The 16,520-nt window shown below is 46.2% G+C and overlaps 1 protein-coding gene across 1 annotated transcript in view; it reads left to right on the top strand.

Annotated features, from left to right (window-relative positions):
* The window catches only part of Sel1l3 (SEL1L family member 3), a 110,245-nt gene that overhangs the window by 62,378 nt on the left and 31,347 nt on the right, over positions 1-16,520 (top strand). Inside the window, 4 exon segments of the mRNA XM_031342288.1 lie at positions 7,189-7,308; positions 8,569-8,709; positions 12,941-13,003; positions 15,695-15,871. Of these exon segments, the coding sequence (XP_031198148.1) occupies positions 7,189-7,308; positions 8,569-8,709; positions 12,941-13,003; positions 15,695-15,871 (501 nt within the window).

The raw sequence follows: 16,520 nt of genomic DNA, 5'->3' as shown, positions 1-16,520 counted from the left end.
AAAAAAAAAAAAAAAAAAAAAAAAACTACAGTAGTCACTCTACTGTTGTGAAATAAACCACTCAGAGACACGAGCCTTTCGGTGAATGTTAAATGTGATGGAGTGGGCCAAGTGAGCCTAAGGATGTAGCTTACCTGGTAGGTCACTTCTAGAATGGACAGGGTTCAATCTGTAGCACCGCAGGAAACCAGGTGTGATCAGCACCCCAGAGGAGACAGGAGGATCAGGAATTCAAGGTCATTCCTGGATACACAGCAAATTCAGTACCAGCTTAGGATTTGTGAGACCCTGTCCCAAGGAGGAGCAGGAAGGTGGAGGAGATGAAGAAGTGCAGAGGAGGATGGGAGGGAGGAGGAGGAGGGGGAGGAGGAAAAGGGACAGAAGACATAAAAAAATGTCTGTCTCTATAGAGATATTCTAACTCCTTTAGATGGTGTCAGTTTTTTTTTTTTTAATTTCAAATAAGCCTACACATGCTTAAGCTAACTCTTCTCTTTGTGTGTATAAGTCATTTGCAAACTTTGACCTCAGCCTCACAGCAATAATTATTATTTTTGTCAAAAAATAATGCCCTGCAAAAAAACAAAACAAACAAACAAAAAAACCATTTTTACAAAATCAGGTTGTAAGGTAAGGGCTGCCTTTCCCTTTCCACAAAGCCCAGACACGCTCATCACATCCTGCATGTATAGATCACACGTTTAAGAACTCGAATCCGGCATCAATTAGCAGCAGGAAGCAGTGCGTTGCTGAAAGCTCCTTTTCTTTTGAAGATTTGGCATGTGAAATGTTATGATTATGAACGAAAATGTTTAATTGGTCAGAACCGGAGGAGATGAACAGAAAAGATGTGTCTCACAGCTGAAAGGCCGTGTGATTAGGCACTGTGGGTAGGAATTATACACTTAGGGTTGTGTCATCGTTCATTTTCTTAAGAATTCATAATTAATGGCTTCTTGAAGATTGAAGCAGGTGTCACTCGTTCATGTAAATGTCCTTTTGCTGAGGTATCTATTAATTCGCCAGCATAATGTAGCAAACGAGCAGCTAGCTCTCGAAAGCGAGACCTCTCATTAACAAACGAAGGGTCTGTCAATAATGTCTTTCTTCATGCTTGTTGTGTCATTCTTGCTTCTGTGGTTCACATCGCTTCATCTTTATCAGAATTCTCACTCTGCTCCCTACTTGTGACTGATCGAGACTCTCCTTCGGGTAAAACTGGAAAGGTTCTTTTTATTCTGTGGCTTAAATTCCTAACGAGCTCTTTTCCTTCAACCCAGTTCTTAGATCCTCTCTCTCTCTCTTTCTTTCTCTCTTCCTCTCCCCCTCCCTGCCCCTCTCCCTCTCCCTCCTCCTTCTTTTCTCTCTCTCCTTCCTTCCCTCTCTTACCGTTCCCATTCTTTCTTTCCCTCCCTCTCCCTCTCCCCCTGACCCCCCTTTCTCTCTGAGACTTCTGGAAGGCATAGAGGACCTCAGTCACATTCCTGGCAGCAGCTGTCTGCATACTGACAGTACTCCATCTTTATCTCTGCCTAACTTTCTTACTCTTCATTTCTGTTGCAAAGGAAGCTTGCCATGCACATCTCCTTCCCTCTACTAACACCTCCCCAGAGGACACCACTGGGCACTAAGAAATGGGGGTTGCCTTGACCCCTCAGCCCACCTAATAACCATCCCACTCCGTCTCTTCCCTATTTCCACTGCTGCCACCTCTGCCTCATGTCCTTCATCATCTATCCCATGAGTTGCTGTGATACATCTTAGGGGCAGGACTGTCTTCCTCCTAATTCAACGCTGATGTCCCGACTCCCCAGTATCCCTGAATAGGATTGCACTTAGACAGAAGGTAATATATGTGTGTATGGTGCTGTTTATTTTCTTCCTGAGAGGCCACACTCAGATGCAACCAAGCAGAGATTGAAAACATTCCAAAAGGACAAGGTGTCTGCCCTCAGTATGTATTGATTTCTTCTCTTTCCACTATTCCCTAAGAAACACAGTGTAATAGCCATCTATATGTTATTTACAGTATATTAAGTATTGTAGTAAATTGTAAATCTAGCAGTTATTTAGAACGTGGAGGAGGGGTTGGGTCTGTGGGACAGTGGTCAAGTACATTAAGGCACTCTTGAGGCTCTGGGTTTACAATCACCATATCACCTTAGATAAGAAACAAGAATCAGGGATTCATTGCTTGTAGGGGTCCTGGAACTAATCTCTGTGGGATACTGAGGTGGGTATGTATGTGTATTTATTTGTATATGCAAGTGTGTGTTCATTTGTGAACAATGCACATGTGTGTATGTGATATGGTATGTATGTACTTATATGTGCATGAATGCATGAGTGTGCATGTACACACATGTATTTGCAGGCATATATGTGTATGTGGGGTGTGTGTGTGTGCTTACATCTAGAATTAGAAACTCTTCTTGTGCTTATAATGTGTAGTTAGGGTTAAGAATTGGCCCTGTAGTACCCAATCTACTGCAGAGCATATAAGACTTTTTTTTGTGTGAGTCAGTTCTTTATTTAGGTAGACACATAATTGGATGTATTTATTGGGCATGGTGCAATAGTTCAACACATACAATGTAATTGTGACAGCGGGGAAATTGGCATAGCATCATCTCAAAGACCTATCACTGCTGTGCATTGATATTGTTTTAAATCCTCTCTACTACTTCTTTTTAAATATTGGCAGTCATTGTTCCCCTATAGTATGACAGAACATTAGATCCTCATTCCTTCTATGGCAAGTTAGTGGTACCCTTTTCCTCTACTGGGTTGCCTCATCCAGCCTTGATGTGATGGGATGTGCCAGACTTATTGTAGCTTGTTTGGTTGGTGTCCCAGGGAACCCCGCTCATTTCTGAGAGGAGGGGAAAAGGTATGGGGGGAGGGGAGGGGGGAAACTGCCATCAGGACAGAATGTATGAGACAAGCATGTAAGTCATTTCTTACTGGCATTCTCCCACTACCCATCCTAACTCTTGGCTACCCAGCCTTGGCCACAGCACACTGCTCACAGTCCTGGCCCTGTCCAGTCTCCATATCTGGCTTTCTCTCTCCTCCCCTATGATTTCCTTTGGAACCTTCCTACTGTACCATATGCTCAGCCACAGCTTCCTCTATGGCCTTGCAGGAGCTCCCACATAGCACCCAGTCACAACTCTGCCACGCCTGTAGAGCATATGTATATTAGAGGCTCCTCTTATAGTTAGGGTTTAGAGTCCTTCAACAGACAGCTTCCAGGGCGAGGACCTTGGCAGCCTTCAGCCATGTGCATCTATGGAATCTCGCTTCCCTTCTCTCTACCACTGTAGTCACTACGTTTCCCACCCTCACTTTAAAACAAGAATGTTAAATGTCCCTAAGAACCACCCCCTTTCACACAGGGAGCCAGCAGTACAACTGGCTAGAACTGGCGATGGTTAGCAGGTGTAAGCGTTGGCTAGGACACTGGCCCTGCCTCTTGCCAGCTTCTCCTTGGCTCTCTGGGGCTGCCTGGGCAGCAGCCCACAGGTCCTCAGAAGGCCGCATTTCCAGAGAATGTGGAGGCTGCCCAGCTGCCGCTCAGCCAGCTGTCCCAACCTGAGGTCTGTCTTTCCCTTCTGTCCTGTTCCCTCTCTTGTTCTGTTCTCTCTTCCCCACTCCCCATCACCACCTCCCTTTCCCCTTTCCTTCCATCTCTTCTGCTCTTTCTACCCCTGCTTCATTTTCTCTTCTCCTTCCCCCTCCACTTCATTCTGCCCTCCTCTCTCTCCACCCCCTTTCTCTGCCCTCCCCTCTCTGGCCTTTCCTGAAACTAGTGACCACAGCCTTTTAACAGGAACAGCATCCTTGGCAGCCTGCAGGCTGGGCAGAGGGGAAGGGATGAAGCTTCTCCTGGACAATGTGGCGCCTCTCTCTGATGCTTGGTCCAGGGATCTGAGGCTGGCAGTTTCCAGACATTGGACCTCCTGGGACTTGGCATCAGGCTTTAACCCTGTGATATAAGGCATGAACTTTAGGGCTCCTCATTCTGCTGACACTGATTTATGAAAAAAGCAGCTACAGAGTATTCCAGAAACCTTGGTATCTCAGAACAGTCCTGTATGGCATCCCTGGCTCTGCATACCCGCCTCACTCCTACCATGTCTACTTCTCTCGATCCCACCCCTCCCCTGGCCTCAGCATGCATGTGAATGGATGATCAAAACTGAGCTGTCCCTCTGACTCCAGGTGTTTTTGCAGGCCATCTCCTTTCACAGAAGGCACAGGCACCTGATGTGGCTCTAGCTGCCACTTTAAGGACCCCAAAATCTGGAGAGGCATCCTTTCCCTGCCTGGGTGTGTCATACAGTGTGGTTGGTTAGATTTGAATGGCTCACTCTCAGTCTGTCCACAGTAGGGGTGATGCCTTGGGCAGTTCTTGCCTCCATTTCTTCTCCTACCTGGGCACCATGACTGTCTGCCTCTCACACAGTTGTTATAGCACACAACGGGCCATCCACGTGTTGAACAGAACTTAGCACAAGATATGAGCTCTCAAAAAACTCTTTGGCCTTTATACATTCTCTCCAAATTGTATTCCTTCTTTTTTCTTTTCTTTTTCATGTAGCCCAGGCTAGCATGAAACTCACTATGTAGGATGACCTTGAACTTCTGATCCTCCTGCTCCTATCTTACCAGTGCGGGGATTATAGATCTGCATAAACTGTATATAGACTATAGATATGCATAGATTACCTATAGGTCTGTAAACCTCTAGGGTCAGTATATTATTACTATCTTATTGAAGAGGTAGGCTGGGCAGTGGTGGCTCACGCCTTTAATTGCAGCACTTGGGAGGCAGAGGCAGGAGGATTTCTGAGTTCAAGACCAACCTGGTCTACAGAGAGAGTTCCAGGACAGCCATAGCTACACAAAGAAACCTTGTCTCGAAAAACCAACCAAACAAACAAACAAAAAAGAAGAGGTAGCTCAGAGGAGCTAGTCACCCAACATCATCAAGCACATGAGTAGCAGAATCTAGATTTCAGCCTAGATCTTCCTCTTTGTATGGCACAAAATAATGGGTCACATCTTGAGTGTTTTGGAGGTGGGAGGTACTATACTAAGCCACTTTTTTTCTGGTTGCAGAAAAGCAGTACCATCTAAATAAAGTAACTGGCCCAAAGCTTACATTTAGTTAGTGGTGAGTCAGAACTGAAGTCCCCTGTGTCAAACAGGAAAGGACATGGTCCGGATAGTTTTCTCTTGCTTCGAAGCTCAGTCGCAGCACACACAGAGCTGTAAGGGCCATGGAGCCAGAAACAAGTTTGGTCTTTTCTTACAGCTCTGCATGATCGCTCAGGTTCCTCCCCAGACATATGCACTTAGCCAAGACCTAGCTGATAGTGCCCACAGAGAGTCTACTGTGTATGGGAGGCCAGAGGACATTGAAGCAGTCAGCCATATACTTCTTTTCAGGGGCACGGGTCCTTCGAGGGAGAATAAGGGCCAGGCATGCGTGTGAACTAGCCTGGATTTGACTACTCAGATTAAAGCTAGGATCTGGGCAGTTTAGTTAACTTCCATGGGCTTCGTCATCTGTGTGTGTACAATGGGAGTGAATGTGGGTAATGGTGGTCTCATCAGATTATCCAGTGTGGGTGTCCACTGGGGTAAGGAGGGGGTAGTGCCTGGCATACCCTAACTCATGAGAGTCACTGGGAGGTCATCAGTGCCAAAGTCACAGAGACCCAAGAACAGGAAGCTCCCAGGAACAACTGCCTCTATGTGTCTACTCTTTCTTTCAAATCTCAGGATAGGAAGGAAATAAAAAAACCAAACAAACAAAACAGAGAATTCTTTACCAAGGCAGGTCAAGCTTCTACCCAACCCAGGCTCTTCACAGAAAACCAACGTGTTCTTGAAGTGCCAGCTGAGGTCTCACCTACCCCGCCACAACCCTCACCATCACTTGGTCAGACTCGCTGTCTCCCGGATGACACCGAGGATCTCTGTAGAGTTCTGACTAGCCTGGCTTTCAGGGCAGGACAACGTGAGCTGAGTTCATGTTTCACTCAGGAGCTTCCATTTATGACTTTGTCCATAAACTGGGTGTGTGTGGAGGGAGGGGGCGAGTCACAACTTTGTTGTGGGGATTAAGTGAAGATGTGTTAAATACCCTGCTGCCTTAGTTGACTTCAGTAAAGGGAAGAGGCTGTCATTATTACTTCCACGTTGAACTTGGCAGGATAAATTGTGCTGGGTCCTGAGCCTTGCAGGTCCTTTAATGATCCTGATTAGGACTCTGGGTCCCACACAGTCCCAGCATGGGAGGCAGCTGAGGCATTCTAGGGAACGGAGTCACAGACCAGACCAGAATCTACAATTGAATAATCTTTTCAATGAATGAACAAAGGCAGTCAGAAGGGAAATCAGGCCTGGTTCCTCATTCTGTAAGTAAGGCTTCTCTCTCCCAATATCTCACACCTGCCTGTGGCGAGGCAGAGCTTGGATCGCTTGCTCCAGGGTCCCCTTGTGGCATGTGTAAGAGCAGTGCACAAAACAATGGGAGCCAGTTTCTCACACACAGCCAGAATGTAGACACTGAGATGAATCTTATTTTCTTCAAAGAAGTCAACTATCTGATGGGTTGTGTGCAAATTCAATTCCCCTGTGAACTCTCCCTCTGGGTTCATCATTTAGAGCATACCATATGGAACATCCCCATCTCAAATTCTTAAGAATTTAGCATGCTTGATTTGTTTTTCAAGGTCCATTTCTAAATTGGGGGGCTATAACAGAACTGAGGCTGGGCCTGTGAAATCAATGTGTTTAGTTATGTCAGATAGTGGTGCTTCAGTAAAGATTAAGGTCATAGAAAATACCAATTTACCACTTTCGGTGCTGTTGGGAATGAGAACTGGTTCTGAGAATCTCGACACCAGGCAGAATAATGAAGTGGGAGTGGAAAAAAAATCCCGACCTCCCCAAACAAATACTTTGATAGGAGCAAGCATCAGTGCAGGACGTGGTCCATCCGTTTAAAGATAATTCATTCCCGTGACAGTGTAGTCATGCCCAAGATTTAAGTTATTCATATGAGTTTTGCTTGAACAATTGCTGGCTTGAAGATATTACATCCGTGGATGCCCCTGGCACTTGGCTGTTTACCTCTTCTTTCCCTCCTCCCCATTTGTGTCTCTTTCTTTTTAGGCATATGTTGAAACTATTAGACTCAAAGATGATGAAATACTCAAAGTGCAAACCAAAGAAGACGGCGATGTCTTTATGTGGCTGAAGCACGAAGCCACCCGTGGCAATGCGGCAGCACAGGTGCGCACAAGCCCATCTTGGAGCATCTGTCAGTCATTTCAGATGAGGTTTTGCTTCAGTAACAAAACCTCCCCTTCCCTGGTGGCTTAAAGCGATGCTGCTGTATCTTCTGCTTGCAATCCTGTCTCCTCGAGGTCTTGCCTCCTTAGAGCCAGGTGGATGAGGCTTCTCCATGTACTTTCTTTATTCTCAACCTAAGCCATGTTAAATGTTAATATTAGCATATATTAATTGTTATGTGACGTGGGTTTCATTATGATATTTTCATACACATGCATAATGTATTTCAATTTCATTTACTCCTCCCACTACTCCCTCTCCTCTTCCTAACTAGTTCCCTTCTACTTCTGTGAGAGAGGGAAAGGAAGAAGGAGAGAAAGGGAAGGGAGGAGGAGGAAGAGGCAAACCCACTGAGTTCCATTAGGGTTGTTCACGGAACATGCACAACACTGGAGACAATATCTCTCTAGCCCTCAACCGCTGTTAACCCCGCCCCCTTCCATGATCTCTTAATGAAGGTCACGTGCAGGTCAGCACACCTGCTGTGGAATCGAGAGTGAAAGGTGTAGTTAGAGGACTGGAGCAACAGTTCAGCCCTTCGAAGCATTTACTGCTCTTGCAGAGAGTCCAGGCTCAGATCCCAGCACCCACGTGGTGGCTCACAACTTCCTGTAACTCCAATTCCAGAGGATCTGGTGCTCTCTTCTGGTCACCAGGGCCTCCTGCATGCATGTGGTGCACCCAAACTTTCTTGGACACACACACATACTTATAAAAAATGGCAAATAAACCCCTTTTAAAAGTGTACAAGGGGCCTGGTGATGTGGCTCAGTTGGGTGAGGTTACTTGCCACCAAGCTTGATGCCTAGCTTATCTGAATTTGATCTCTGGGACCCACTGGTATAAAGAAAGAACCAACTCCCAGAAGTTGTCCTTAGACATATCTGAGCGTGCATGAACACTCTCGAGTGCACACACACACACACACACACACACACACACACACACACACGAGTGTAACAGCCATGCCATGCCTGGAAGCTAGCATTCCACACCTCTCCCCACTGATTCTTCTGGCCCTTGTGTTCTTTCTGCCCTCCGCTTCTAAGACATTCCCTGAGCCTTGGGACATCGATAGAGATGTCCCATTGGTGGCTGATCATTCAGCCTAGAACAGTTTATGCTAGGCTTCTTCTCCCATTCCCTTCAATGTTGTGTGAAATGTTACCCAGGAAACTCACTGTTGCTATTGTCTTTAAGCAACGATTGGCTCAGATGCTCTTCTGGGGACAGCAAGGGGTGGCCAAGAACCCCGAGGCTGCTATCGAGTGGTATGCTAAGGGGGCCCTGGAGACTGAGGATCCAGCGCTGATATATGACTACGCCATTGTGCTATTCAAGGTAAGAATCACTTAATTTGAACTAAAATTGTTCGATTCTCATAATAGACATCCTGAGACATTTCCTGTGGGCGTGCAGGCAAACAGAGCAGCTTACAACAAGCGTCTGTCACCTGTGATGGAGGGGGACCAGCTGAAAGGGAAGAGTCAGAAACCCTTCCCTGGGTGCACTTTTAATTGACAATCGTATAGTTGGTGCCTGGCTTCTCTCTACTTCTGTGACAATCTGAAGGTGACACCCATATTTCATGGTTTGGTACATGGCCGCCAGCCCCACGGTGCAGCATGTTTGTCACTGGTTCAACAGAGCATGTTTGGGCCAGATCTCAACAGTCCCAGTTCTAGAGAGTAAATGAACCCGGTTGCTAGCTTAGGAGGAAGGTCAGGGAAGAGTCTAGGAGACATAGGACAGGTATTAGATAGAGTCTCATCGCTACATCCATGTGGATACCTCTGAAGAACCCTATATATTCTAGGGTGATGCTCATGATCACAGACTGAGTGAAACGATATGACCAGCGGGCTTTGAGAACTGTAACATGGGGGCTGGAGAGATGGCTCAATGGTTAAGAGCACTGACTGCTCTTCCGAAGGTCCTGAGTTCAAATCCCAGCAACCACAGGGTGGCTCGCAACCATCTATAATGAGATCTGATGCCCTTTTTCTGGTGTGTCGGAAGACAGCTCCCATGCAGTTACATATAATAAATATCTTTAAAAAAGAGAGAGAGAGAACTGTAACATGAGTATGCCTTTCACAAGAAAATCATTGTTCCCACTGATGAATGAAGGACCCTGTGTAACATAAACTAGAACATTGAATTCTCATGGCCTGGAGATGTAATATGTCATGTTAGTGTCTTATATGCATATAAAGCAACAGGGGATCCAGGCAGGCTGGCTTTAAATTCTGTGGACTGCATGTCCAAATCCAGATGTATAAAATCACTAATCTCAGGAAAGTCTCCCATCCAAGTATGGAACAGACCTGACCCTGGTTAGCTTCTGAGATCAGACTAGAACAGGGACACTCAGGGTGGTATAGCTAAGCTTGGAAAGGGAGATGCTTTGGCTTTCGTAAGGAAATACTTAGACTTTACTTATGCCTATGCCCCAAATGAATGTCATCAAATAACTGCACATCACCTATGCGCCTGACCAGGCTTTTCTCCAGCTCCACAGTTGTGGTCGCTCACTCACTGACAACCACAGCTCTTGCCACAGCCCTATCCTCTCTACCCCCTAATTGGAGCCTGAAAGCCTATCGGTTGTTATGGTTTTCAAATTGAGGCCTAGATCTTCTCTTTCCAGGCACCAAGTCAACAGAAATTATTTGAATCTTCTCCATATGCCAGTGTGTTTATCTAATACATATCCATTCTGTGCTGGCCACATGCCAGCCTGTGTGCTCGGTGCTCAGTGGAGGGACATATGGAGGCGTGAGTCACATTCCTGGCCTCAGAGGGATCATACACTGGAGGAGAAGACAGAGGGCAGAAATGGGGTAGAGGAGAGACACCTGTCCACCAGAGTTGGGGCTGGACACCATGCAAAGTCCAGAGAAGGAAGCATGAGTCAAGCATTGCTTCTTCCCACCAGGATCTGGCAGTGTGGAATGGGACACGTTCTATGTATGTGAATCTGTGTCTGTGGATGACATGCTTCCTTGGCTCTCATTTCCTAGATCGTAAAGCTGCTTTTGTTTTCCCAGTGTTGTTGAAGTCTAGCTAAGCTATCTCGGGGTAGTATACAGGAAGCCTTTATTACCATCTCAGGGGAGAGTGTCGCCTCTGGCAAGGGAGCTCTTTTTAAATATAGGGCCCATAGAAGGGCCTCCCATGGAAATGGGCATTCTGGGTGAAAAGGTAATGATGTGCATTGGCTGGGCGGGGCACCCAATGTACCACAGGCAAAGATGGTGCCCGAGTGAAGGAATGGCTCCAAGATGGCCATGTGCATCTCATCTGGCACTTCCTGATGGGGAAGCCTTGACTTTGATGCAGTGTTTGTCCTCTGTCACTGTATTCAAAGACTGATCACCAAGCACATATTCTGCCAGAGTATGACATTGGTCTCATTTAAGAACTTTCAGTACTGCTCAGATTATCATATGGTGCAGTCTTTGTGCAAGAAGTTGTGTGATTAGGCTGACAAGAATGCTAGATTAGCTAGCAAGGATACTGAAAACATTTCTACTCTGGAAACAGGAATATCTGGGTTCAGGGGTGTGCTGCAGCTCCATGAGCCTTCAATTACTATGGGGCTGGGTAACTCCTTCAAAACAAAGAGCTGAGAAAGATGAACCTAGGTTCCATTAGTCCACTGTTTCTGATTCTTCTTGGGGTCCAAAGTTATCATGTTCTCAATCTAAGTGTCCTTCTGTGTCCTCCCTCCTCTTCCTCATTAATTAAATGGTGTAATGGCATTATCTTAGTTAAGGTTTCTGTTGCTGTGATGAAACACCATGGCTAAAAGCAAGTTGAGGAGAAAAGGTTTATTTGACTTAAACTTCCACATTGCTGTTCATCAGAGGAAGCCGGGACAGGAACTCAACCAGAGCAGGAACCTGTAGGGAGGAACTGATGCAAAAGTCATGGAGAGATGTCAGGTCATAGGCATTTTCTTAGTTGAGGTTTCTTCCTCTTGGATGACTCTAGCTTGTGTCAAGTTGACATAGACTATTCAGCAAGGCATATTTGTGAAAAATATATTCATCCTACCTTTTGCTTTGGTTTTATTAAATAAGTAAGTTAAGGTCTAGTAGAAACTTGGGTAGAATTCAACCGTTAGTTTGATTTCTACTTTTATTGGGGATCCTGAAAACTATAGAGCTAAGCAATAACCATGCAGGAAGTTAGGAGTCATTTTACTTTCTCAGAATAGAACCAAAATACACAGTAGAAAGTATAGTATGGTGATCAAAGGCTCAGTCTGCTTGTGTGGGTTCGAATCCTGCCTCCCACTCTCACTTACCGTACAATTCTGGGAAGTCTGGGGTGCATGGGAATGTCAGGGGTTCCCCTGTAGGCTTAGGTGTGATGATGTAGGTGCCGACCCATGGTCACACTGTATGTTGATCACCACCTTCAGTTCTTATAGAGCTAACCAAACAGAGCATATACCCTATTCACACAAAGAAAGCCCTCTCCATGGTGATATCATATGACCCTATTAGTCTTATCTAAGCTGAGGAGGATCCACTGGGACATTGCAAGAATGGAAGGGGCCCATGATCGTGGATAAATCTGGAGCAACAGAGATTTTCAGTTGACTCCCCTTCTACCTTATGTCAACACCTCAGGGACCCTTTCTCTCCCGACTCACAGACCCACCATTCCCCTCACACAGTCCTCTAGACTCCCCAGCTAGGTGCTTTTTGCAACAAGAACTCCAAAGTCACCCGGCGGTGGTGGTGCACGCCTTTCATCCCAGCACTTGGGAGGCAGAGGAAGGTGGATTTCTGAGTTCCAGGCCAGCCTGGTCTACAGAGTGAGTTCCAGGACAGCCAGGGCTATACAGAGAAACCCTGTCTCGAAAAAAAAAAAAAAAAAAAAAAAAAAAAAAAGAACTCCAAAGTCTGTTTCTATACATAGAGGACAAGCCACCTCTTCTGGAAACACCACATTTGCTAGAAGGAAACTTGTTAGCTTTCGCCTCTTGCCTGAGATGCAGGCAACTGATTCCCCTGGGTCCTAGCTCCTTTTTAGCCCACTCTCAAACTAAGTCAGAAGCCACAGTGTCATCGCTGAGGGGCCTGAGCCAATAACTCTTAACTGTTCAACACAGATAAGGTGTTTTATCTGGGTGTCAAATTAGATAACCCCAGAGGGAAGCACCCAGGATAACCAAATCTATCCAACCTGCTTCACAGCCTCTCCCCCAGCATGTACGAGTAACAGGGACACAGTTCTCACCACAATCGATGGAGGTGATTGATGGCTGATGAAGAGGGAAGTTGGGGCTTGTGGCTGTTCCACAAACATGGGCAAGATGATGGTGATGATGATGATGGTGATGATGATGAAAACAATGGTATCTTGAAATACTGCTGAGCCTAGAACCACTTAAGATGTGGGGTTTTTGTTTTGTTTTGTTTTTCTTTTCTTTTTTTTTTTTTTAAGGTTCCGGGTTTATATGCAAGTGTTTTAGATTGAACGTTGGAGTCTCTGTGTAATGCTTGTAAGGATTCGGGGTTTATTTTTCTCATAATCATTGCTGTTTATCAATGTTTAGGGTCAAGGAGTTAAAAAGAACAGACGGCTCGCCTTAGAGCTCATGAAGAAAGCTGCTTCCAAGGTAACCCATGCATATTGTCAGGAGGAAATAGCTCCTCACACGCCCACGCTCTCAGAAAGCTGTGCGAGCAAATGGCCAGCTTTCTTCCACAAAGCTGAGGTGGAAGGGAGGTGGGGAGGGGTCCCCCAGCGCAGCGACTAGTCATTTTTATGTTATAACACACACATAATCTTGCCACAACGAGGACAGTGCTGTTCAAAGGCTGAATGTACCTTGCCACCAATAGAATCCGGGCTGACTTTGTTTGAAGGCTAAAATTATAATCAAGAGCTGCCCTGATAACAACCAGTGGGGCTCCTTGGAATTGAATGAGGAGAAAGGCCATTGAATTAGGAAAACCAAAGCCTAATTTCCTGGAAAGTTAACCCTCTTCTGACCAATTCCCATTTGCTTCTTGCGCTTCGATGGGCTGCTCACCAAGGTCAGTGTTTTATGATTATTGTGCCTTTGTTACTATTTATACATCAGTCAGCTGCTTTCAATAGAACCCTGCAGAATGGAGGCCGCAATAGCACTTAAATAAAGACACACACAGGTACACACATTCTCACACCTTCAGGCAGATGTCAAGTCCAAATGCATGCATGCTTGTCCTCATTCACATGCACCTGTGTGCAGATATACAAATGAATAGATTCACAGAAGCCACTCTGACTCTCCACTTGTCAGGGGACTCTCTCACTCTTTTTGGTCCCTGGCTAGTCCTTTGTTCTCAGGGCTTCTGAAACTCACCATACTAACTTTTATCCCCAACTTTTTCTCCCTTGGGGAAGCTCAGAGCATCCTGCCCTTTAGACCGGAAGGTTGAAGCAGGGAGTAAGAGATTCAGAAGGCTTTTCTATCTAGGTGCTAGCAGTGCACATGATCTTGCTTGTTACGTGCATACCTGCTACTGACCTAACCCAAGGGATGCACAGAAATAGATAAGCAATTTAATGATGGTCACTGCATTTACTGTGTCCAGGACATCCTCAGGTGGGGTTGTGTGAGGTCTGTTGGGGCAGATGTGAAATGTGCATCTCTTTAGTCCCTCCTCCCCTGCCCAGTGGTGAATTCCCCTTCAGCCTGCCTTATTTCAGATTACAAAGCAGTTTTTCAGAGTCTCTGTGTCCTTGAGTGCTCTGTGACTCTCACTCTTTCATTCGGCAAGGCCTCACTAAGAGCTCAGCATTTCACAGGGACTGTAGGGGAAGGTTGCCTACAACTTGGTTTTGGAATTAGAAGCCACACAGGGGCAGATCTGTTGATCCAGCTACAGAGATGTTCAGAACAAGGGTTGAGTACTAAGCACTATGACAGGATTTCTTGTGGGCTCCGGAACAGAACCCAATGTAATTCTCAGAGAAGACCTAGCCCTCCACAGGTCTTCCCTGGCAGGTGGCGGGTAATCTAAATCAGGCTGTGTCCTCTCCAAGTAAGCCATGGGAAGCCATTCGGATGCCTCTTTGCTGTGCACATGTCCCCAAAAAGTTTATTGCCATTTTGTAGCATGGCTTGGTCTATTACTTCTTTAGACAAAGTCTGCAGTACTTACAGAGACTTTACATTGTCCCAGACTCAAAAGAATGCTCCTATGGATGTCACAGTGCTGACTATGCTCGGGTGGTCCTCTTAGTCTGGGTATCTCAGTGGCCTGCAGGTGTGACTCTTAAGGGTGTAGGGTCTTGTTTTGCTCCTGCATTCAGAGCGTAGCTTCCGATCATACCATTCATGGCACTTGCTCAAGTGTCTACCCTGTGCTGGGCATAAAAACCAAGATGCCAGTCTCTCCCTGGTGAAAGGGAAGGCTAAACTGATACGGTTCCACAATGAAACTCTGTCCTTACAAGTTCACAGACACAAGGGCACTGTTGGTTTCCCTCCCCTACCCCCTCGTTCTTTTGGTCAAGCACAAAATGAGAAACGAGAGCTCAATGTACACCCAGACATGTGGCAGAGCAGGAGGTTCTCTCAGGATTATCCTTGCCCTGTAAGACACCCAAGCTTTCACGATCTAAGCATCTAAATGCACTCAGTAAGAACAAGAATGCTAGACACAGACCGACACAAACAGCCCCTTCCTTACAGCCCACATTATCAACTCAGTTTTGAAACTATCCCTCTTATCCCTCCCTGCTGCTCCAGCCCCTATCAGACCCATCAGAGCTGGGGATGCTAACTCATCTCAGAACACCAAAGCTGCTCTGGGATGCAAGTGGATTGTCACAGCTGCTGCCCTTGGAGACTTGTTGGTGTTTAGGGCAGAAAAATCAACAGATGGGCAGGCGGGTCACCTAGAAACCATCCCGAGCCAGCTCAGGAGACAAACTCAAACATCCTGCTGCAAACCCAGCTCTCACGAATGTGAAGGGCATGCTGGATCCTGCTGGGTGAGGAGAGGCATCTGCAGGGGTATTAGAAAGAACCTAAAGGCATTGAGTGATGATTTGGGGACCAGCGTCACTACTGAGCTGGAAGGCAGAAAACCCAGCAGCAGCCGGGCAGAATCCACCTGGGAAGTCTCCTAGGCGGGCTCATGCTGCCTGGCAGCTAGCTTGCTTTATTGCCATCTGCCCCTTGAAAAAGAGAAAAGGGAAGACTTGGGAAGAATGCTGCCACAGCAACGCCTCCAGATGCCTTTGGATTTCATTATAATAATAATAATAATAATAATAATAATAATAATAGTTTCACTCTTGTTCTAAAATTTAGGGATTGCATCAGGCCGTCAATGGCCTGGGATGGTATTACCACAAATTCAGGAAAAATTATGCCAAAGCAGCAAAGTACTGGTTAAAGGCAGAAGAAATGGGGAACCCAGATGCATCTTACAATCTTGGGGTCCTGTATTTGGATGGCATTTTTCCAGGAGTTCCTGGAAGGAATCTGGTGAGTGAACCTGAGAAAGCTCTACATCTGGCCAATGGCTGGTCTGAAATGCCTGTGGACAGTATGCCCTGCCTGAACTAGGCATGGTGGCAGGGGGCGGGGGTTGTAGTGTGTATGTAAGAGTAGGACCTGAGATGTGTCCTCAGGGATCTCGGGGTATAGTGAGAGAGGCACAATGACCTTGAGGAAAATATGCATTTAGCTATGTGGGAGGTGATCTAAGTACTTCTAGGGAGCAAAACCACAGAAGACCAGAGCAGCCACACAGTTCTTGTGGAGGAGGAAAGGTTACATGGAGGACAGAAAGGGAGATGACCCACTATGGGAGAGCGAGAGATGGTTCAGGAAGACTGACCTTCTAAGGGCCAGAAAGGGACCGGGGCTGATAGAGTTGCCAAGGGCGAGACCAGAGTTACAAAGGAAAGAACAGAGGCCATGTTTGGTGTTTATTTGGTACTTCCCTAAAGGTCAAACACTTCAGAAGTGCAGATTCATATATCCCGCCCTCTGAAACAGCTATGACTGTGTCTATCTTATAGAATAGGCCACTGATTCTGAGTAATTAAAGCCACATAGTTTGAGTTGGGACCCGGTCCCTGGTGTGATATGGGAACCATCTCTTTACATGATCACACTGCTGATGGAAATC

Source organism: Mastomys coucha, unplaced genomic scaffold, assembly GCF_008632895.1.
Source record: "Mastomys coucha isolate ucsf_1 unplaced genomic scaffold, UCSF_Mcou_1 pScaffold22, whole genome shotgun sequence".
Lineage (NCBI taxonomy): Eukaryota > Metazoa > Chordata > Mammalia > Rodentia > Muridae > Mastomys > Mastomys coucha.
This window is presented reverse-complemented; position numbering and strand designations above follow the sequence as displayed.